General features: G+C 48.0%; 1 protein-coding gene across 2 annotated transcripts in view; it reads right to left on the bottom strand.

The window, feature by feature from the left end:
- VIPR2 (vasoactive intestinal peptide receptor 2) overlaps positions 1 to 23,045 on the bottom strand; it is a 63,363-nt gene that overhangs the window by 9,050 nt on the left and 31,268 nt on the right. For both annotated transcript variants that reach the window (XM_072964034.1, XM_072964035.1), the window contains exons 5-6: positions 16,219 to 16,316; positions 3,041 to 3,182 (exon numbers count right to left, since the gene is read on the bottom strand). In XM_072964034.1, coding sequence (XP_072820135.1) covers positions 3,041 to 3,182; positions 16,219 to 16,316 — 240 coding nt within the window. The remainder of the gene's footprint in view (positions 1 to 3,040; positions 3,183 to 16,218; positions 16,317 to 23,045) is intronic.

Genomic DNA, 23,045 nt, shown 5'->3' with positions numbered 1-23,045 from the left:
TCGGGCTGGAAGGAGCTCTGGCCCGCGGAGGCTCCGTTCTTTCCAGGACACCCAATCCCGTTACCTGTCCTCGTTTCTCTTGCCTCAGTTAAGCATGGTTCGGTTTCTTTCTAAGGTGCGGCACGGACGGCTGTTACCGTGTACTGATGCTGCGTGCGGGGAGTGTGGTCTGGCACGTGGAGGCTGCCCACGGGCCACCGTAAGTGGACAGATGCACATCATAACACAACTGTGAAAACAGGGGCACTAGCCCGGGGCCTCGGGCCTCAGCACCACCCGCTCATTGGAACAGTGGCAGAAGTGTGTGCTGCGTGTGGAGGGGGAAGAGCTCTCCGCCTCCCGGAGGAGGAAACCATGGGGCCCTGCTGCTCGTCCAGGGGGGCGGGTCCTGCACCCATGGCGGTGTCTCCCCCTTTTGCAAAGCTGCCCAGCACTGTTTGTTACAATTTCAATACAGATGCCCTTTGATCCGTCCAGTCCCCCTCCAGGGCCATCTGATCGAGGGAGAAGCACCAGTGCGCAGAGACATCTGGGCGGTGATGCTTGTGGCGGCAGAACGTAGAAAACCAAGGTGGGCATGCTGTTACTGGTGGGACGGCTACAGTTTTATCACACCTCACGCTGGGTTCAGGGGAGATCCTGAGACAGGGGTAGACTCGGAGGATTTCTGAGATATCCTGCTGAAGGGGAAAAGATGCAGAAAACGTGTGTTTAAGGTGATTCTAATTCCATTTTCTTGGGAAAATGTTTAAAATGCAGCCTTTACTCATCCACCAGTGAGTGCTCCCAGGACAGGAGGTCTGGGGAGCCATGCGCTGTCTGCTGACCTCATCTTCTTCAGGCCTGGAGGGGCTGAGCAGCCACGTGGCCGGGACAGTGCCCCACAGGGACCTCGCAGGTCTGCCAAGTCCAGCAGGTCCTCACCCTGCTCCGGGAGCCTCCCACCACCATGGCCAGGCATCTGGGGACCACACTGGTCATCCACGGGGGCTCCTGCTGCTGGTCAGCTTCCAGGTGGCCGTCTGGTCATTCATTTCTCTAGACTAGAGCATGACTTCCACAGGACTTGGATGAACCCCAAACCAACCAGGGCAGAGAAGGAGGCCCACATGTTGCAGGGCGGGGCCATAGTGGGGAGGGGATGGGGCTCTGTCCCTGGGTCCACTTTCTGATCCAATAAAGACACTGGCTTCTCCGAGGCCAAGCTGATCGAAAGGGATGGGACAGCCGCACCCACCCCAGGGTCGTCAAAGGTAAACATGTGTCCTCCCAGGCCAACAGGACATGAGGCGTCTCCCTAGGGTGCCGGGAAGACTGGCAGGTGCTGGTAGGAGCGAGTGAACAGGATATTTTACTTGAATATGTGACAGTGATGGTTGCAGGGCTGAGACAGCAGGTGAAGTGGGCCTTGGCGCCTATGCGGGGCTGACAGCTGGAGCCTCACTGTGCAGCAAGCAGCAGACGTGATGGCTGTGGCGACGTCCACTTGTGTGGTGTCACATGTCCTATGTCCACAGCTGCAGACACTCGCCAGACGTGGCTCCCCCAGCACCACGCAGAGCCCTGACCAGCCATCCTTCCCAGGCGGGATCCAAAACATGCGATGGAGCAGAGTCTGGAGAGTGTGTGAGCTGCACACACATGCCAGTGTGTTTCTGCATGCATGTGCACCTTTGTGCATGTTTTTTCCGTGTGTGCCCTCGTGCACACGTGTGTTCTGGGCACTGCTCACTTCCCCTCCTCCTGCCCCTTCTGCCTTTTCACCTGGGGCTGTGAGCCCAGGGCCCTCCGCCACGTGCAGACCCCTAGCCCAGCCTCCAGCCACTGCAGAGCTCAAGGCCTCTGAGTTTGCCCTGACTCTCTGGGCAGGTGGGACTCAGGGCAGGGACACTGGTTCCCGTTGCTCCCCCATCCCTCAGTGGGGGCCTGGCAAGGTCCTCAGTCTATGCAGCAGGAGACAGTTGAGGGCACAGCTCCGGGTCAAGTGCCTGGTGTTTGTGGATCCATCAGGGACACCGGGTCCTTTAACAAAGAGCCAAGTGGGGAGGGCTCCTTCAAGCAGAGGTTTGAGACGCATGGAGAAGTGATGGAAGGTTCTTGGCAGGAGGGAACCTGGGTCTCCCGCTCCTGGTGCTGGGCGACCCCCTCTACACTCCGGGGACACCATCTGGGGACAAAAGCCCTGTAGCCCCACCTCCACCCGGGGGCGGGATTTGCCAGGTGGAGGTCTCCTCAGTTTTATTATTACGCTCAGTCCACACGCGTGGCTGGCAAGGCTGCCCCCAGATGTGTATTTACGTGCAGGCCTCGGAGCAGCCACGGGTCTGTGCTGTTATAAAGGCTCCACTATCTTAAAACGACGTGTTTCAAATCTGTTCTGTCCAGGGCAGCGGTGCCAGTGGGTGAACCCACCGTTTGGAATGCGAGAGGGGGCCAGCTTTCTGGCTCCGAGCGAGAGAGGCGCCGGCCCCGGAGCCGGGATCACGGCGGGGAAGACGCTGCACGGGGACTCCATCTCGGAGGAGCTCGATAACCGCACCGCGCTGAACTGGCCCCAGAGACCCACGCGCGGCCACCACAAACCTCGCCTGCACCTGTGGAAACTGCAGTTCAGATGCTCATCCCCGTGTCGCTAGCTGGGCGCCGCGGGCACTGTCCCGCACGGGAGGCTTCCTCCCAGCCGTCGGGGAAGCACCCACTGCTCAGGTCTCGGACATTTGCGGAGAAAACACGGGGGAGCGGGAGGGGGAGAGGACGTGTGTCCACCTGTGCCAGGACCTCCCACCCCGGAGTGGCCGTGCATCCCGCCCGGGGGGCCGTCGCGGGAGCCTGGCTCTGCGGGGGGCCAGCCTCGCGCCCGCCCTGCAGCCCCTGGCGGTGCTCGGGTCCTGCCGGTCCTGGGCCTGCTCCGGCCTCCGGCCAGTTTCCTCTCCTTCCGCACCGACTGGGACCTCGGACCCGGGCACCGGCGCCGGGACTTCATCCCAGTGAGTATCCCCACCCACCTTCAGGGAGAGGACCCTGCCCGGGGACAGCCTACCCAGGAGGACGGCTGGTCGGGGCAGTGCAGCGTGCCGGAGTTGGAGTACAGGACGTCGTCCTTGACCAACACGGAGAGAGCTCGCAGGATGAAGGAGAGGAACAGGTTCAGGTGGATGTAGTTCCGGGTGCAGCGCAGCTTCCTGCGGGGGTGGGGTGGGTGGGGGAGGGGCGCGGGGGAGGGGGAGGGAGAGGACGTTGGGGACAGGGAGGGATGTGGGGGAGGGGTGAGGGTCGGAGGGGAAGGGGAGGAGATAGATGATCACTGTTTTGTGCACACTTTAGTGATTGCCTCTGTGGCTTTAGTCTTAAGGCTTCTTTTTTATGGAAGTTATTTATCTAACCGTTCCTTATTGTATATTTCAGATGTTCTTAGTTTTGCATTATGGTAAACTTTTTTTTTACATAAGTCTTTTTCCTTATTTCTGACTTATCTCTTTAGAAGCAAGATTTCAGGATAAAAGTATGAAGCAAAGATGTCTCGAGACTGCAGGGGCCTGCACCCACTTCACAGATGTGAAGACCACGTTGTCTTTACAGCAAACTTCCTGCAAGGCCCACATCAAATGACCTGTCTTTGAACTTAACTTTATGCGATATTTTGCTTCTCTAAAAAATTCCCAGAACATTTTGTTTATAATTCTTTTACAACACTTAAATTCTACTTTGCAGAAGACTTAATTGGATATTTGATTTAACTCTGACTTTTAATTGTTTGGAGTCTTTAAGAAACAAACTGCCCCACACAAATGCACTTCCAAGATCATTAAACATTAACTCTGGTTAAGTAAGGTTAAGGAAAGTTTAAAAATTTTGAAGAATGTTAAAAAATGTATACTAAAGTGGTCTTCCACTTGTGGCTACTAAAGGGGCGCTTATCTGACTACCCTCCCACCAAGGGGTCAACACGATTTTAAACTCTGGAGAGTAGCCAAAGCAGCTGGGACTCGAAGGACAGGCCCCTGGAGAGGAGGGAGGCATGGAGGCCCTGTGAGCACCCACCCCTTGTCACCTTTGCTGGTGGTTAACTCATGTCTCAGGGCACAACGACCACTTAGCAAGCAGAGGCTGAGAGCTTATGACAGTGTCACTGGACAGAATGGGCAACAGAGGAAGTTAAGGGACTTCAAGTAACAGATGCAAGCAGCAATCATTCTGGAGAAAAGGGAAACACAGAAAGTCCAAAATTCAGCAGGCAGTCACCTACTGAGGCTTTCCTTCTTTTATTTCCAAGGTGTTCATGTGCTGCTTGAGCAGAAGAATCCCCAGGTTTTCATTCAAAACTCTGAAGTGCTGTGACTTAGGAATAATGACAAACCAGAAGTAAACTGGCCTTCACAGAGCCTGGAATACAGCCTCAAATCAGCTCAGTCCCTGACTGTCTCAGGCTGGTCTGCCCATCTTGCTAGAAAAATTAAATCCTCTCTGTAGTCAGATGTAATCAGAAGCCTTTATAACTTAATTATTTGTGATTTCAATAATAAATTGCTAGGTATGCCAGAAACAGGACCAAATGATCAAATGCAGTTAAAAAGGAAAAGCAAAAACAAAACAAAGGACAAAAAGAGAGCCAGTTACTGGCATTTTAAGACATAGACTATAAAATTACCCTGATTAATATATTCAAGAAAATTGATAAAGTAATGAATTTTATTATAGAATGGAATTGATTATAAAAATCAAATGACAAACTGAAAACTTAAAAAAGAACCTTGAAACTAAGAATAAATTACTGGTGTAACATTAGACACAATAAATCAGAGTATTAGGAACTGGAAAATAGATCAGTAGACTATGTCTAGATTAAAGTAGAGAGAAACAAAATAATCGAAAATATAAAGAAACAATAGGAAATATAAGGGAAATGGTGAAAACATTAAACGTGTGAAAATGGAGTTTCAGAAGGAGAGGAGAGAGAATAAGGTAGAAACAATATTTGAAGAGATTCTAGCCAATAATTTTTGAAACTGATAAAATATAATAAGAGACTAAAGAAATTCCACTAACCCCAAGAAGGAGAATTACAAAGAAGACTACACAAGTCCCGTGATAGTGTAAATGCTGAAAACAAAAGACAAAGACAGAAGTCGTCAAAGCACCCAGAGAAAGACACGTCCTTCAGTGGAGTAATGGTGAGGCTTTTTCAAAAGAATTGATGATGTACATCTTTAATGTGATGAAAGAAAGTAACTGCCTACCAAGAATTCAGTACTCTCAAAAATATCCTCAGAAATGAAGGCAAAATTAAGATGATTTCAGGCAATCAAACCCTGTGAGATTTCATTGCCAGGAGGCCTGTGCTGAAGGAAACCCTAACGGGAGGTCTTCAGGCAGGAGGAAGATGGTCCCAGGTGGAAACATGAAAACACAGGAAGAACAAAGAGCAAGGAAGACAATAGACGATGACTCTAAGCAAACACCGACTTTGGAAACAGCAGCAGTAGTAACCATGCCTTGTGGAACTTAAAATACATGCAGAATTAGAACGCAGAATAATGACACAAAAGGCATGAGGGTGAGCAGATATAAATGCTGTAAAGTCTTGAATTGACTGGGAAGCAGTAAAAATAGTCTTTGGAGGTTTCTGCCTATGAGACAAGGATGCATGTTGTAAATGTGGTGTGAAAACTAGAAGAACACTAGAATATATAACTGGCAATCTAAAAAGGAGAAATTGGGATAATAAAAATACTTGATAACTTAAAAAGAAGCATGAAGTGATACAAGAGAAACAAGGCACAGCTGAAATAACAGGGCAAAGACACAGAAGGTGGACTGGAACTGTAAGCTGTCAGTCAGTAGTCTAACTGTGAGTGTAAAAATACTGCTCGTAAAAATAAAAAAGTCAGACCAGAAATAAAGAGCAGATCTCAATTAAATGGAGCTTTAAAACACTCACATTAAATACAAAACAGGAAGTTCAGATAAAAGCACAGAAAACAATACACTTTGCAAATATCAAACAAAAAAAGCTAATATAACCACATTAATATAAAAGTAGATTTTTAAGGCAAAAGGCATTACTAACCATGGACAATTTCACACGAATATATAACATTAAATAGGTATGCCCCTAATAACATAGCCTTAAAATATATAAAGCCAACAGTGAAAGAAATGAAAGGAGAAATAGACAAGCTCACAAATATAGCTGGATATTTTACTGCATATCTCTCAGTAACTGACAGGACAAGTACTTAAAATAAATAGTAAAGATTAAGAATATTTAAATAACATGATTGATAAATGATGTGAATGACACCTTTAACATACAAACCAATAACTGCAGAATTTACACTGTTTTCAAGTGAAAACAAAACTTTACTAAAATAGACCACATTCTGAGTCATAAATCAAGTCTCAAAAAATGTCACAGGGTTTAAGTCATGGGGGTATGCTCTTTGATTACCATGAATTAAACCAGAAATCATTAGCAAACTGAAAAGGAAAGTAATAACAGATTGGAAGTTAAGCTATGAATTTCTATAGCCTAAGAGTTAAACAAGATAATCAAAAGAAGAGTTTAGAAAAATTAGAACTAAATGATAATGGAAAACACATCTTTAACTTGAAAGATGGAACTAAAGCAGGTCTGAGAGGGAAATTTGTAGATATAAGTAAATGCATTTTAAACCAAGGAATGCTGAACATCTAACTTAAGAAGCTAGAAAATGAACAAATCAAAACCAGAGAATGCAGAAAGAAGGAAATAATAAAGATAAAAATGCAAGTCAGTAATAAAAAGCATACAAGAGAGGAAGTTAAAGGTAAAAATCTGTTCTTGGAAAACACAACTGATAAAGCTTTGCACAGGAAGATACATCAAGGTACAAAGAAGGAAAATACAGCTGGCTCACACCAGGAATGGAAAGGAGACAGCAGTATAGCTCTTACACACGTTAACAGTGTAGTGAGAGAATACAGAAACGCAGATGAAGCAAACAGATTCCTTCTCATGACTAACGTACGAAGAAACAGAGAATCTGAATCATCATGTGTCTTTTTTTAAGAATTTGAACCTAAAATAAGATTAAAACTTTCCCACAAGACAACTCTCAGCCCAGATGGCTTCCACAAACGTTACGGAAGAAATAACACCTTATCTAACCCAGACTAGTCCAAAGAATAGAAAAGAGGGGCACCTTCCTATTCACCTGTGGACCAGCACAGCTGTCAAGTCAAAGCCCAATGTTACGAGAAAGGAAAATTATAGATCAAATTCATGAATGTAGATGCAAAAATCCTCAACAAGATGTTAGTAAATTACACCTCGCCATGTAATAAAAGGGTGATATATCACAAACAAGTAGGGTTAATTTTAGGGATAAAAGCTACATTTAATATTAGAAAATCTATCTATGCAGTTTTTTACATTAAATGAACAAATGATAAAAAACCACCTGCTCATCTCAATATATGCAGAAAAATCAGTATGAAATTCAGCACCTATTCATGATGAAAACTCAGAAAACTGGGAATCAAAAGGAATGTTCTTAACCTGGTACAGCGTATCTTCAGAATGTCTGCTGCAATGTCATGCTTACAGTGACACTGTGAGCTCAGAAAGAAGAAAAGGTGGTCTCTTAGCATCACTTCTATTCAACACTGTACTTTACAAAAACAGGAGTTTCACATAGAAGAATCCACATGAAGTTACAGGATAATTATTACATTTGTAAATAAATTTAGCAAGGCTGTTGAGGCAAGATTAGTATGCAGAAATCAATTCCTTTTTTAGAAAGTTATATATACACAAATATATACAACAGCATAAACGAATACTTCATATGACTATTAGGAGATGTCCAATTCGATAACTCAGAAAACCACAGAACACTATTGAAAGAATTAAGGAAACTCAAACAAATGGAAAGGTCTGCTATAATCACTGGTCGGATGACCAAAGCTGTAAAGACATCCAGTCTATCCAAGCTCATCTATAGATTCAGTGGAATCAGAAGTGAAATCCTAGCAGGATTTTTTTAGTGGCTACTGACAAGCTGATTTTTAAAAATTCACATGTAAGTGCAAATGAGCAAGCTCTTCCTAGCGTGAAAGGAGAGTTGACAGACTTACACTGGGACTCAGGACTTCTCACAAAGGCCCAGCAACGGCAGCAATGTAAAAATGGCTCAGTGACAGACGGGAGTGTCCCGTCCCTCGATACACGGTCACAAAGGCACCATTGCAATGCACGGGCACAGGGTGGCCTTCCCAGCAAATGGTCCTGGAGAAACTGAACACACATACTGCAAAAGCAAGTGAACCTTAACCCCTGCCTCACGCTGTACACAGAAATACATCATCAGTGGATCCTAAAGCTCAACATGAGAATTTAGGATAGTAAAATTTCTAGATGATGACTAAGAACATGCTAGAGATTTTTAAACAGTCTCAGGAAGCCCTGACTATGCAATGCAAGTGGTCAACAGACGTCACTAAAACAAAGAACTTTCGCTGATCAGAAGACTCACTAGGAGAGTGTAAAGTTGAACCACAGTGCTGGGGATAAAAGCTGTGACACCCGTGTCTGACAAATGGTTCCACTACAGGTTTCCACTCCTAAAAATTAACATAAGAAAAAAGAGACAGCTAAATAGAAAAATGAGCAAACACTTGGAATAGTACTGCAAAAAAAGTTTCCAAACATACCCTCACCATCCACCAAGGAAATGCCAATTAAAACACAATTCTATGTTATGATGGACCCAACTGGATGGCTAAATTTTAAGAAGTTGGCAATAACAGATGGTGGCAGGGAGGTGATGTGAAAGGAATCTCCACACTGCAGGTGCACGTGTGATGTGTCTGGGAAGATTACATCTCTGCAGAGCCTCGGACAGCACACACAATGTAAGTATAAGATAAATGTAAGTGTAAACATAAGTGTGCGCACATACACACACCCCCACAGCTAAATGCGCAAGACACAGTGCATGAGGACGCTCACAGCAGCATTACTTGTCTGAAGTCAGCCATGTATCTGTGGACAACTGAAAGAATAAATACGTTTTATTATCTTCAGACAGCAATGAAGAGTACAGGATGGCCACATGCAACAACATGGGTGAATCTCCCTGCAAAAGGCTCAGTGAAGGGATCTGGAGGCTGGGGCTTCCACTTTGTATGATTCAAAGACAACATTTTCAAAATGAGGCAAGAGTAACGTGTGGTGTCAGGAATCTGAATAATGGCACCTTCTGGGAAGCGGGTGGTTACAGACACAGCGTCATGAGCACGGCTGCGGTGCCGACAGTGCCCTGCACCTTGGCCTGGGTGCTGAGCTCACTGAAGACCAGCATCACACTGCAGGTGGAAGACATACCCACTTCCCCTAGTGTGTACTTCCCGAATAAAAGTTTATTTTTATGTATTTAACACGGCTGCAGAGCCTTAGCAAATGAAGACATTAAGTATAATGCACAGCTGCTCAGGTCTCGGAGCAGTTCCGCAGCTGTGTGACCCAGGTCTAAAGGCTGCTGGACCCCTGCTTCTGGTGGTGCAGCCGCTGCCCCTACTGCATGTGTCTCGTGTTGGGGGCTCTCACCCCTCCAGGTCACTTTTCCTTTCTTTTCTCCTCCCCTCCCTCCTCCCCACGTCTTTCCCCTGAGAGGGGTTTGGGATTTACTGCTGTCACCCGGGTCTGCAAGCCACCCAAGCAAGTCTTGCTGCCCAGGCTCTTAGTGATGGTCTTCACAGACGCTGCTCACTTGAAGTTCCATCTCGAAGTGCGGCTCTGCTAAAGGACGGTGGATGTACCTGACAGTGAGTTCCCCGGTGAGCCAGGCGGGAATCTGCCCCAATGCGGGCTGCGAGTGGGCCCTCGAAGGTGAACGGGGTGCAGGTGGTCATGAATCGGGGCTGTGCCCTCAGCAGCTCAGCAGCCTGGGGCACGCGGCACCTCTTGGGCCTCCTTTCTCTAGCTGGCAGAGCTGGGACATGAGAGCACTGACCTGGTGGAGGCACTGTAAGGGCTAAACTAATAAAGCACACAGCGCAGTGAGGACTGGTGCTGCCACATTCATGCCTGGACCACAGGACGTGCTCAAGGATGTCAGCCACAATGACCCCCTGCGACTTCTGCACAGAACTCGGCCCTGTGTTTGTCACCCAAGTCTGCATACACTTTGCAAATGGGAAGAAATGAGCAGCTCCATTTCTCTGTCCTTAAAGTAAGAGCATGTCTGCTTAATGCTTTCTTAGCTCATGGACTATTATGGAGAATAAATGTTCAATGACTGCAAAGAATTCTGTTTCCTGGGTGTAATTACTGGGGCAATGGAGCATATTATTTTCATAAGATGGATTTTAGAATCAACTCACTCTCACAGCTGTCCAGGGAGGTGACATCGGGTGAGCAGGTCTGGCCGATGTTGGCAGGAAGGTGCCCGAAATGAAGGCAGAGCTGAGAACTGCACACCAGCCTGGGCCCTGGGCACTTTTTCTAGTGATTGTTACATATTGGACCAGCAGAATGACAGGTTCTTTTTTTAACCGAGAAGTGTCACCTGCAGGTGACTAATGACATCCAGGTATAAAAGATTGTGTTGGATACACGTAAAACCATTTGAGATTCTCTTAATGCATCATGTCCATATTTGCAATAATTCCAAAATGCTATCAGGCTGGCTAATTAAATAGGTCACACAGTACAAATCTGAGGGAAGCTGCTGAGGTCAAGTATTTGGATTGCTCAAGATTAGAGCTCTTTAAAAACAAATTTTTCTAATTCAAGTTACCCTATGCCAGCTTACCTCCCTAAATATTTCCTTTCATTTTTGTATTTCACAATTTCAATATTTAAAAATGTACATCAAAATACAGAACATAGCAGAACAAATATTAATATTGTATCAGCCTTTTTTAAAAGAACTAAAACATGATGGGTCATCCTCACATTTTTCAAAGTGCAGTTCTGGATTAAAGGCATTGCCTTGAGATTCGGCCAAGATGGTGGAGTAGATGGACCTTGAGCTCACCTCCTCTCATGAGCTCACCAAAATCACAAAAACAAACATTGATTAAAAAAAGACTGGACCCTACCCAAAAAAGATCTTCTATGACTAAAGACGTAAAGAAGGAACCACAGCGAGACAAGTAGGAGGGGTGCACTTGAGATGTATCAAATCCCATACCCTCGGGTGGTGACCCACAAACTGGAGAAAAATTATATTGCAGAGGCCCTCCCACAGGAGTGAGAGATCTGAACCCCATGTCCGGCTCCCCAGCCTCCAGGTCTGGCACTGGGAGGAGGAACCCCTAGAGCATTTGGCTTTGAAGTCCAGTAGGTCTTGGTGGCAGGAGCCACAGGATTGGGGGAAACAGAAATTTCATTCTTGAAGGGCACACACAGTATCTCATGTGTACCGGGACCAGGGGCAAAAGCAGTTCCTTCATAGGAACCTGGGCCAGACCTGCCAGTCTTGGAGGGTCTCCTGAGAGTGGCTGTGGCTCACCCTGGGGACATAAAAGCTGGTAGTGGACATACTGGGGAGTGTTCATATGTATGCACTCTCTTGGAGGCTGGCATCTTGGGTCTTGGGTCACCAAGACCTGGCCCTACCTAAGAGCCTGTAGGCTCCAGTGCTGGGACACCTCAGACCAAACAACACACTGGGTGGGAACACAGTCTCACCTGTCAGCAAACTTCCTGAGCCCACAGTCACCTCTAGACACGCCCCTTGACACAGCCCTGCCCATCAGAGGCTCAGTCTTACCCACGTGTGGGCAGACACCGGCCCCTCCCACTAGGAAGCCTGCATGAGCCTCTAGACCAGCCTACCTACCAGGTGGCAGACACCAGAAGCAAGAAAACTATGATCCTGTATCTTGCAGAACTGAGTCTGCAAACACAAATCCAAAACAATTTACAAAATGTCAATAAGAACATATGTACCAATAATTACCTTAAGTGTAAATGGAATAAATGTTCCAACCAATAGACAGTGGACAGATTCTTAGAAAGGTGCAATCTCCCAAGACTGAACCAGGAAGAAACAGAAAATACGAACGGACCAATTACCAGCACTGAAACTGAATCAGTAATTTAAAAACTCCCAACAAACAGAAGTCCAGGACTAGATGGCTTCACAGGTGACTTCTACCAAACATGTAGAGAAGAGTTAACAACTACCTTTCTGAAACTGTTCCAAAAAAATGCAGAGGAAGGGACACTTCTAAACTCATTCTATGAGTCCACCATTACCCTGATACCAAATCTTTGTGAAAAAGATATCACAAAAAAAAAGAAAGAAAGAAAATTACAAGCCAATATCACTGAGGAACATAGATGCAAAAATCCTCAACAAAATACTAGCAAACTAACTCCAACAATACATTAGAAGGCTCATATGCCACGATCAAGTGGGATTTATCCCAGGGATGCAAAGATTTTTCAATATCCACAAGTCAGTGTGATACACCACATTAACAAATTGAATAAAAACCACATGATCATCTCAATAGATGCAGAAAGAGCTTTTGATAAAATTCAACATCCATTTATGATAAAAGCTCTCAGAAAGTGGGCATAGAGGGAACGCACCTCAACATAATAAAAGCCATATATGCCAAACCTACAGCTAACATCATACTCAGTGGTGAGAACCTGAGAGCATTTCCTCCAAGATCAGTAACAAGACAAAAATGTCCATTCTCATCACTTTTATTCAACACAGTTTTGGAAGTTCTAGCCACAGCAATTAGAGAAGAAAAAGAAATAAAAGGAATCCAAATTGGGAAAGAAGAAGTAAAACTGTCACTATTTGCAAATGACATGATACTATACATAGAAAATCCTAAAGATCCTACCAAAAATTGTTGGAATTAATAAATGAAGCCAGTAAAGTTGCAGGATACAAAATTAATACACAGAAATCTGCTGCATTTCTATACACTAACAACAAACTATCAGAAAAAGAAATTAAGGAAACAATCTCATTTACCATTACATCAGAAAGAATAAAATACCTAGGAATAAACCTATCTAAGGAGGCAAAAGACTTGTATTCTGAAAACTGTAAGACACTGATGAAAGAAACTGAAGACAGCACAAACAGATGGAAAGATATACTATGCTCTTGGATTGGAAGGATCAATATTGTTAAAATGACCATTCTGCCCAAAGCAACCTACAGATTCAATGCAGTCCCTATCAAATTACCAGTGGCATCTTTCACAGAACTGAAACAAAAAAATGTTAAAATTTTTATGGAAACACAAAAGACCTGGAATAGCCAAAACAACCTTGAGAAAGAACAGAGCTGGAGGAATCACACTTGCTGACTTCAGACTATACTACAAAACTGCAGTAATCAAAACAGCATGGCACTAGCACAAAAGCTGACACACAGATCAGTGGAACAGGATAGAGAGCCCAGAAGTAAACCCACACACTTATGGTCAATTAATCTACAACAAAGGAGGCAAGAATATACAATGGAGACAAGACAGACTCTTCAACAAATGATGCTGGGAAAACTGGACAGCTACAAGTGAAATAATGAAATTAGAACATTCTCTAACACCAGGAACAAAAATAAACTCAAGACAGATTAAATACCTAAATGTAAGACTGGATACTGTAAAACTCCTTGAGGAAAACATAGGCAGAACACTCTTTGACATAAATCACAGCAATATTTTTTTTGACTCATCTCCTAGAGTAATGGAAATAAAAACAAAAATAAACAAATGGGACCTATTTAGACTTAAAAGATTTTGCACAGCAAAGGAAACCATAAACAGAATTAAAAAACAATCTATGGAGTTAGAGAAAATATTTGCAAATGATGTGACTGACAAGGGCTTAATTTCCAGAATATATAAAGAGCCCATTCAGCTCAATATTAAAGACAAAAACCCAATCAAAAAGTGGGCAGAAGACCTAAATAGACATTCCTCCAAAAAAGACATAGAGACAGCCAGCAGATACATAAAAAGATGCTCAACACTGCTAATTATTAGAGAAATGCAAACCAAAACTACAACAAGGTATCACCTCAAACCAGTTCGAATGGCCTTCATGAAAAAATCTACAAATAATAAATGCTGGAGAGGGTGTGGAGAAAAGGGAACCCTCCTGCACTGCTGGTGGGAATGTAAATCGGTGCAGTCACTATGGAAAGCAGTAAGGAGGTTTCTTAAAAAACTAAAAATAGACTCACCCTATGATCCAGCAATCCCACTCCTGGGCATGTATCCAGGGGAAACTCTAACTTGAAAAGATACATGCACCCCAATGTTCACAGCAGCACTATTTACAATAGCCAGGACACGGAAGCAACCTAAATGTCCATCGACAAATGACTGGGTAAAGAAGCTGTGGTACACTTATACAATGGAATACTACTCAGCCATAAAAGAGAACGGAATAATGCCATTGGCAGCAACATGGATGCACCAAGAGATGATCATACCAAGTGAAGTCAGTCAGACAGAGAAAGACAAATATAGGATACCACTTATATGTGGAACCTAAAATATGACACAAATGAATTTAATTACAAACCAGAAATAGACTCACGGACTTAGAAAAAACCTCTGGTTACCAAACAGGAAAGTAGGGGGCATGGATAAATTAGGAGTTTGGGATTTGCAGATACACACTACTATATATAAAGTAGGTAAACAACAAGTTCCTACTGTACAGCACAGGGAACTATACTCAACATCCCATAATAAACCATAATGGAAAAGAACCTGGGAAAGAACAGATATGTATGTGTGTGTATAACTGAACCGCTTTGCTGTACACCTTTGACACAACACTGTAAGTCATCTATACTTCAATTTTAAAAAGGCATTTTTTTCTTTCTGAGAATTATCAACACCTGGTACAGCCGGGATGCGTGAAATGAGAGCAGCTGAACGTAAGGATGTCCGCTGAGTCTCAGCCACGCTCATCTCCTCCGCTCATTCATTTTTCTTCCAAGTATGGATTCCCTAATGTCCTAAAATCACTCCTTTTGTTGTAGCACTGGTTTTATCAGAACATTGGCCAACATTTGAACTCTATTCTGGCAAAGAGAAATAAGATCTGTGGGGTGTGGAAGGAAGAGAGAAATGGAGTCAGCATTGCTAGCCTCTAAACTGAGGCGGAGGCCACGGCAGGAGCGGCGCTGGGCACGTCTCAGTGGATAGAGTCTCAGCTCTGAGCACTTATGTCCAAACAAAGCCGCCAGAAGATCTCTACAGAAACGAAAGATACTTATCAGACTCCGACCCTAAATAACTCGAGAGATCCTACCCCTCAAGGACAAACGTTTCCTCCTTGCATCAGAGCCAACCATAATTCCTGCCAGACAACCATGGCAACTGTGATTTCTACCTTTAACGGCTCTTTCTCTTCCTCGGAACGCTTTCTCCATTTTACCCAAATCTGTGTCTCCCAGATTGCAATTCCTAGAAACCCAAAAAGCTCTCTGTTTCCTACGGATGATTTTATGACAGGTGACCAAAACCCTGTTGAAATAAGCTGGATATTATCCGTTTTATTTAATGCTGGTGATGCTTAAGAAACAGATTTAATCCTAAAAACTAAAAGCTCTTCCTAGGGAGAAGTTCCTGCCTCCATTCGCAAGCCCTGACCACCAGCTGTACAATGTCCGTCATTAGTTATCAGAGACCTACCGAAGATTCAGGTGCAGGGAAACCAGAAGGCATTAAAGAGTGCCCACCACAAGCCCTGTTGGCTCCATCAGCTTCCATCCTTCACAGGCACACAGAGAGGTTAAGCAATTTGTCCACGTCACACAGCTGCTAAGAGACAGACCCAGGATTTGAACCTGTCCTCATGCTCCTAAACACATCACAGGGTCTCTCAACGGCGCTCCCACACATAAGCCCAGACTTCCGTGCTTCCGAGTGGGAAGGGGAAGGCCAGGCTGCGTCTTTATATTCAAAGTATTTGCATAACACTGTGTTTAGTAAATAATAGTTGAACTGGATTCCTATCCGTGGTCAGTATTGTCTCCTCATAGAAGAAATGCAGGGGACTTTAATAAAAGCGCCAGTGTTAGTTAGCATCACATTTCACTCTGGCGTTCTCCAAGACAGCCTGACTGGCACAGAGGAGGGCTTGGAGGCAGTGGTGTCTGCCTCCTCCGATGGCCGAGATGGCATAAGTGGATGATTTCCCATCTCATGTTTTTGGCAGAATTGCTCATTTCTGCTACTTACCTGAAGAGGCAAAGAATTATGCTGCTGGTTGTAAGGGAAATCAGAGAGACACTGTAGCCCAGGGTGTAAATGGCCTTTACCAGAATATAAAACGTGATCTGAAAGAGAGGAAAATAAATCTGTAAGTCATGCTGGCAGCATCGGACCCTACTGTGTGTTCCCTCAGGGAGGCTGCATACTGCGGATGCCGGAACACGGGACAGTGACCTCTCAGAGATCCACTTCCGCCCTGAACCCCAGTGGTCCTCTCCCCTAAACACCTGCTGTTCCCGATAATTCACTGTGAGTGCCCTGGGGTGGTTCCGCAGCAACCCTGTCTGGAGGGAACCACCGGGGGAAGCTGGGGAGGAGGCAGTGCTGGGCCACGTTCAGGGAGGCCTCAGGCACCGCGGGGTGGGCCACGCTTGGCAGTCTGGGGCAAGTCACAGAACACAACTGAGCTTGTCTGGACGGCGGGGATGATGCCCGCTGAGGCGGCGCTGGGCACAAGTCCTGCGGTCGTCCCTGAGGCCACCTGCCTACAGAAATGGCCAGTGCAGTTAGAAACAGGTGACGTCCGGGGACAGGATGGTGCTCCTACAAAGAGACACCCACCCTCCACCGTGTGCGTTCTCGTCCCTCGGTTAATCCTCGGCGAGATTGAGCCCTTAAATCAGTGCAGACGGCAGAGCTGAGCGTGAGAGAAATGGCCCATCCAGCCTCAGAGGCGACCCGTTCCGAGGCCCCAGTCGGTGTGCGGGTTTTGTCGTTGCTTTGAGCCCACAGGGGAGGAAGCGGGGGACCAGCTGGGGTTCCAGAATGTTCTGGAAACCTCCGATTGTAGGTTCCATCCTGTCCCCGCCTCCTCCCCAGTGGGGCTTACGGATGGGGTGGGGGCACGTCCACGGGTCATGCTGTGGGGAGTTCGGGTTAAACAGTTGGAATTGGAACACTTCAAATCCGCCGAGAGCACAGGAAGCAATACGGCGGCACGCACCTGCAGACAGACTCCGGACCCACCGCTGCGCCAGACCACGGGGCCCGGGCCCACCTCCCGGGGCTCCAGCACCCCGCGAGAGCCTTCACACCGTCACACGCGGGTGTGCGTGCTGCAGTGCGGACAGGTTTTCTGGGGCATTTCCTTGCACACGCGCCTTGGTGACCTCCGCCCTCCATCAGCGGGGCCTCTTGCTGTTCGGTGCTTTCCTGGGTCCCCACACCCACACCCCATTGGTACCGGCGGTTTAATCGTCTTTGCTGGGATTCCCCATGTTCACCTTCCTTCTTCCGTTCCTTCTCGACGCTCAGCTCTTCCTTCTGGTTTACCTTTCCCTGAAGCACGGTCTTCAGGCATTTTTAACGAGAGTCTTCTGGTTGTGGACCCTGTTGGCGTCTGCTTTTCTGAGACGTCTTTCTCCTCCTGTCCTGAGCAAGGCCCAGCGGTGGAAGCTGAGTGAAGCCAGCTCCCCTGCACTCGGAGGGCCTGCGTCGGCTCCCGTCCGTGGGTGGCCGTCTGTCCTTCGTCTCTGCCTGTTTCACGGTTCGCAGCGATTTGGAATTTTCTAGTTTCACCGCAGGTGCCTGGCAGTGATCTCAGTTTATTCACTGTACTCGGGGTCTCGCCCCTTCTGCTGAGACTGTGATCAGACTGCTGCTCGGCCCCCACCCCACCCCGGCAACCGCTCTATCTCCCGCCCCCTTTCCTGGGCAGCGCTGGGCAGGTTCTCTGTCTGTCTCACCCATTCCAGAACTCTCTTTTCACCTGTATCTGATTTGCTATTTGAAGTGTCTACTTGATTTTCACTTTTTTAGGTCTATTTTTTCCCCAGATCAGGCCCTTTTCTTTTTCTCCATCCCTCCCTCCCTCCCTTCCCTCCCTTCCTTCTCACATTGTAAGTGCTCTTGTTTGTGTCCTATGCCTGATGAAGCCGTTCTCTCAGGTTTCAGGGACGTAATTTCACTGTGCCATCTGCCGACTGCTTCACAGAGGCTTTCCCTCGTATGGCTGGTGCACCTGGAGCGTGGGCTCGTCTTTGGCAGTGACGGCAGGGATTCGTGAGCCTGGGCAGAGACTCCTTCCAGGAGGACCTGCGAATGCTTCTGCCAGGTGCCCCGATGCTTCACCTGGATGACTAGGCTCAGGGTCTCCTTTCTGGGCAGCGTTACAAGGAAGCCCAGCCTGCAGGAAGGCACACCCGTGCTGACGACTTTTGGGACAGACTTAAAGTCCCTCACGGAAGCAGATGCAGACAGGAAAAAGCCCTCGCCACTCTCACAGTCGGGCTCCGTCCTGCACCTGATCCCGGCTGCTCTCCTCATCCCTCTGCTTCTTGGGGACCCACTGGACGCTGGAACCAGCTGCTCTGGTGCCTGGTACCTGGTCTCAGCTCTGTGTTTTGAGATTTTTGTGCTTTCTTGAAATCTTAGCTCTGCATTCAAAAGCATCATCGTTATTCGTTATTCAGCATTTTTGGTGGATTTGTTGTAGAATTTTTACCCTCAATTTCTCATACAAGATTTTTGTTTCTCACAAACATGGTGGGTGTCATTGGCTAATTTAACTCGTTCTGTTCAGCACACTTCCTGAGAACGTAATCAGGCCTGGACACTGTGCAGGAGCCCGAGGAAGCAGGGTGAGTGACAGCAGGGTCCCACCCTGGGGTCACAGACCTGTTTCAGGACTGATGTCCCAGGAGACAATACACGAGCTAGAAACTGAGACAGGATGAATTTAGCGTCTTTGTTTCTGTGTCCATCAGAAAAAAAGGAACACCCACATTTCACTTATATTAGTTTGCTTAAAGCCGGGTTAGATTTTACATGTTTTCATCATTTAAGAGCCTAATTGTCCGGCTCGCAAGGTGTCTCTTGAGGCCTTGGTGAAGCAGAGCAGAGTCCCCGTGGGCTGGGGGCCTTGAGTCCAGGCAGCACTGGGACAGTCTTATCAGGACCAGAGTGTAAACCAGCCCCAGCAACCTGGAGCAATGGGAACCTCACCTGGTGAGACCAGCTGATGGCCAGCAGGCACAGCACAGGTTCTCCCGGAGGGAAATCTTTGCCCAGGCTCACAAGTCCCCGCAGTCAGCCCCAAGGTGAGCCCACGCCGGGGACGGCGCCCGCAGGGACAAGACCCTTTCTTGCTGCCAGCTTTCAGGAGAACGATGCAAATCACACGACAACAATCAGGGTCTCTGCTGGAGCAGGAAGGACGAATGGCCTTCAGGGTCAGGCAGAGCGGGGTCTTGGAGGGCAGAGGCACGCGGCCTTGCGCAGACCCAGCTGTCACAGCAGTGGGGAAGGACGGGCCATTCAGTGTGATTCTGGGAGAACAGATAAATTTCTTGGTGGAAAATCAGTCCTTATTTACCAGAGTTATTGCAAATAAATTCCAAGTGAACCAGAGAGTTCGTGTTAAATTGTTCATAAAATAAGAGGAAACAGTGCAGGTGCTATTAGGGTCAGATGCTGATGTGGAAGAGGTCAGAGGGCCTCGGGACAGCCCCAGTAATTTCTCACAACGAGTTAGGGCCAGGCCGTGGGCGTGGTGGGCGTGGAGGTCCTGGGTGGATGGGAAGGAAGGCAGCGACGGCGAAGCAGCAGAGTGAACAGGCTGACCACGACCTGGGTAAGCAGGCGCAGTTACAACAGTAAGACAGCTTTTGTTCTCGGTTTATAAATTTGGGGATTATTGAAAAAATAAGAAACTGCTGGTGAGGGTGTTAGCTGGATGGGTTGCATGTGTTCCTGGTGAAAATATACATCGGCCTTTTTTTGGCAAAGCTGTTTGAGGGTGTAATCAGAACATTAAAAATATTTTCATATTTCATGTCCTTTGACCAGGAATTGACCTTTGCGCATAGGTTTGTTTATTAATCAAAATAACAAGATGTTAGAAACAACCTAAGTTGTGAACGATTGAATAAATTCAACATATTCATAAAATAGAACATTAGATTGCCGTTAAGAATCTTATTTTCAAAGGATGTTGACTGAATTAAGAAAATGTACATAATATATAATATTTTATAGAACAGAACAAGCACAGCTTACATCAAGCACATTGGTGGTGTTGAAATAAACATGTAGGCGCCAGAGGAGACCGGGTCCCGCGCACGCGTCAGCTGTCACTCTTCCCTCCGCTTCCCTCTGGGAAGGTCTCCCTCCCCTGTTCACACTAGGGCACTTGAAATCAGAGGGGCAGAGTCGGGAGACGGTGACGCAGCAGAGGTGAGAACACTGGCCGCTTAGGGGCTGGTAACAGGGCTTTGCGGCCCCCCCGTAAAATCACTGTCTGGTTCCTAAGGGAGAAAACACCTGTTTTCTTTACGATCCGTGACGTCTGTAATCTGCACCTCAAACAGCGTGAGTGTGAAGCTGACAAGACAGACCTAAAGGTGCAAACACTGAGGGAAATGCAGTGGATTCCAGCCCTCTCCTCTCCCCTTCAAGCTGCTTTGAAATCAGAGTGCACTGCTCCCCTTCAGGGTGGGGGAATTATTTAAACGTCAATAACTTTTTGATACACACAAGATTTATTCCGAACGTCTGGCTGAACTTAACACTCATCCTGAACCAAGCGGGATGAAAGGGCGAGCTCAGCCCCAAACTCACGGCTGCGACTTTATGACTTCACGGGAGTCCCGCGACCGGACGTCTGCGAGGACTTGCTTTCCTCAGGCCAGCAAAAGGTGATCCAAGAACGCGCCGGATGCGCTGCGATTCCTCGCTCTTTCACTCTGTGAGCACTTGGGGCACCCGCTGTGCCTGAGGTCCCTGAAAAGTCAGCTCAGAGAACACACTGCTTGGCTGGTGCTTCATTCCCGTGGGTTCTGGACCCAGACGATTGCATCTGGCTGCACCAGCCACACGCCTCGCGGTCCTGCTGGCCTCCACTTACCCACGTGGCCTTTGCAGACCTTTCAGATGTTCAGACCCGGGCCTGTTTGCTCACACGTACGGAGCCCGGGGTGGTGGTGTGGGGTAAGATGACGGAGGAATCGCCTGTGGAATGCAGATTTTGCTCTTTTCTGCAGTCAAACAAGTCTTTCACTAACATCGAACAGAAAGCCTCTAATCATACGCCTGGATTATACTGGGCTCAAGTTCGTATAATTGGGTACAGATTCCATGTCTTTTCCCCTCACACTAACTGGGTCCCTGACAACTGTCTGGGCCTTCCCTGAGGCTTCTCGGACGGATGTCTGATCGGAGGACACTCATTAAAGCAGCAGGTGAGTGTGAGGTGGTCACGGAGAGCAGGTTTTGCAGGAATAATTCACATGCCATCACTGTCTCGGGGCTCCCTACACCCCTCAGATTCTGATTCTCATGCGTCTTCAGATATTCCTCAGACCAATGAGGGGTCAGGCTGGCGCAGCCGCAGTTCTGCTCCGTGAAGACGTCCATTGCTGGCCAGAGTGAGGGGTCCGGCTGCCCGCCAGAATACGGTCGATGCTCGTGTTCCCCTGAATTAGTAAAGCCCCATCATCCCAGAAGCAGGGTGAAAACTAAAAGCCCAGTCAGGCAGCTAATTCGGCCACAGCGTTCGATCCAATGGCTGAATGACTTTGTCTTCCCCAGTGAGTGGCGGAAGCGCGTTCCCACTCTGGCACACGGGGTACATCCGCGGCCGTGAGCTCTGGAGGGAGGAGCAGCCCTGGAATGAGGCGGCCTCGCCCGACACAGAACCAGAGCCGGGAGCCGGGGCTGCGTTCCTCGCCGGCGACACGGCTGAGCCAGGGCCCTGCGCAGCCTATGGGAGCAGGAGGCCCTCCCAAGACAGGAGGTCTCAGGAGGAGAGGCCTCAGCGCCCGGCGCCAGTGGCCTGTGGTCTCATTTCTTATCCTGAAGAGACATTCGCTTTTATATTTAACGTTGCATTACTCTCCTACAGACAGTCCTCAAGCTGCTTAGGCGTCAGGCCCACGGAGTGGTTCCTGGGCTTCCCGGCTGGTCAGAGGCCAGGAGGGGAGATGCCGGTGGGCGTGTAAGCCGTGAAGGGAACTGACCCTGGGGGTCTCCTCACACAGGGCGATGTCAGCACTGATGGGCCCCAGAGCCCCCGGCAGTTCCATTCCAGGCCTCAGCTCGAGCCCCCGGGCCCCACACGTGGTGGGACCCCACAGCCCTGCGGTTGCATCAGGGGAGACGGTCTCGAACAGACTTGGTGTTACGACCACCAGCGTGAGCCTCTGACTCACTCGTAAAAGACCTCAGCACCTGTCGTCCCCCGTGTGAGACCAGGACTGCGCACCGTCCAGGAGTGCCAGCCTTGCTCAAGGCCTCTGAGCCCTGGGGGCATGTGCTGGGCAGTGGTGGGGACGGGACCCCGCGATCCGAGGCCCTCCTGAGTCGGGCGGGCAAACCCCACACCAGCCTTGGGTGGGGGCCCTGCCTGGGAGGAGACGCGGGTCCCCCCCAGCTGTCACCACCGCGGGTGTGTGGGACCCAGGGACATTTCTGTGATCAGGCGCGCCTGGGAGCTGCACACAGAGAGCCCTGCGGGCCCGGCCAGTGTTTCCAAACAGGGAGTCCTAACCAGGCGACCAAGGCCCCGGCTTTGCCGGGCCAGGCCTGGCTTGCGTCTGCTGTCCCGGGCTGACTATTAATAGCTCCCCCTTCTCTCCCGAGAGCCCGTGCTGGGCTGATGCTTCATGCAGTCACCCTATTTATAGCCCAGCAGTGGGTTATGCAGTTGATTTTGTGGGTACCAACCAGTGTCTGAAAGGGTAGCACGGACGTGTGGCTTTGCAAAGTGTTTGCTGGGTCCCGGTGTGAAATGCATTTCTAACTGTGGATTTTAATCAGGAAAGCTGAAAGCCAGCCCAGAGATTCCTGACTCAGGAGCC

The sequence above is a fragment of the Vicugna pacos genome, chromosome 7 (genome assembly GCF_048564905.1).
Source record: "Vicugna pacos chromosome 7, VicPac4, whole genome shotgun sequence".
Taxonomy (NCBI): domain Eukaryota; kingdom Metazoa; phylum Chordata; class Mammalia; order Artiodactyla; family Camelidae; genus Vicugna; species Vicugna pacos.
Note: the sequence above shows the minus strand (reverse complement) of the source record. Positions and strands in the feature narration are given on the sequence as shown.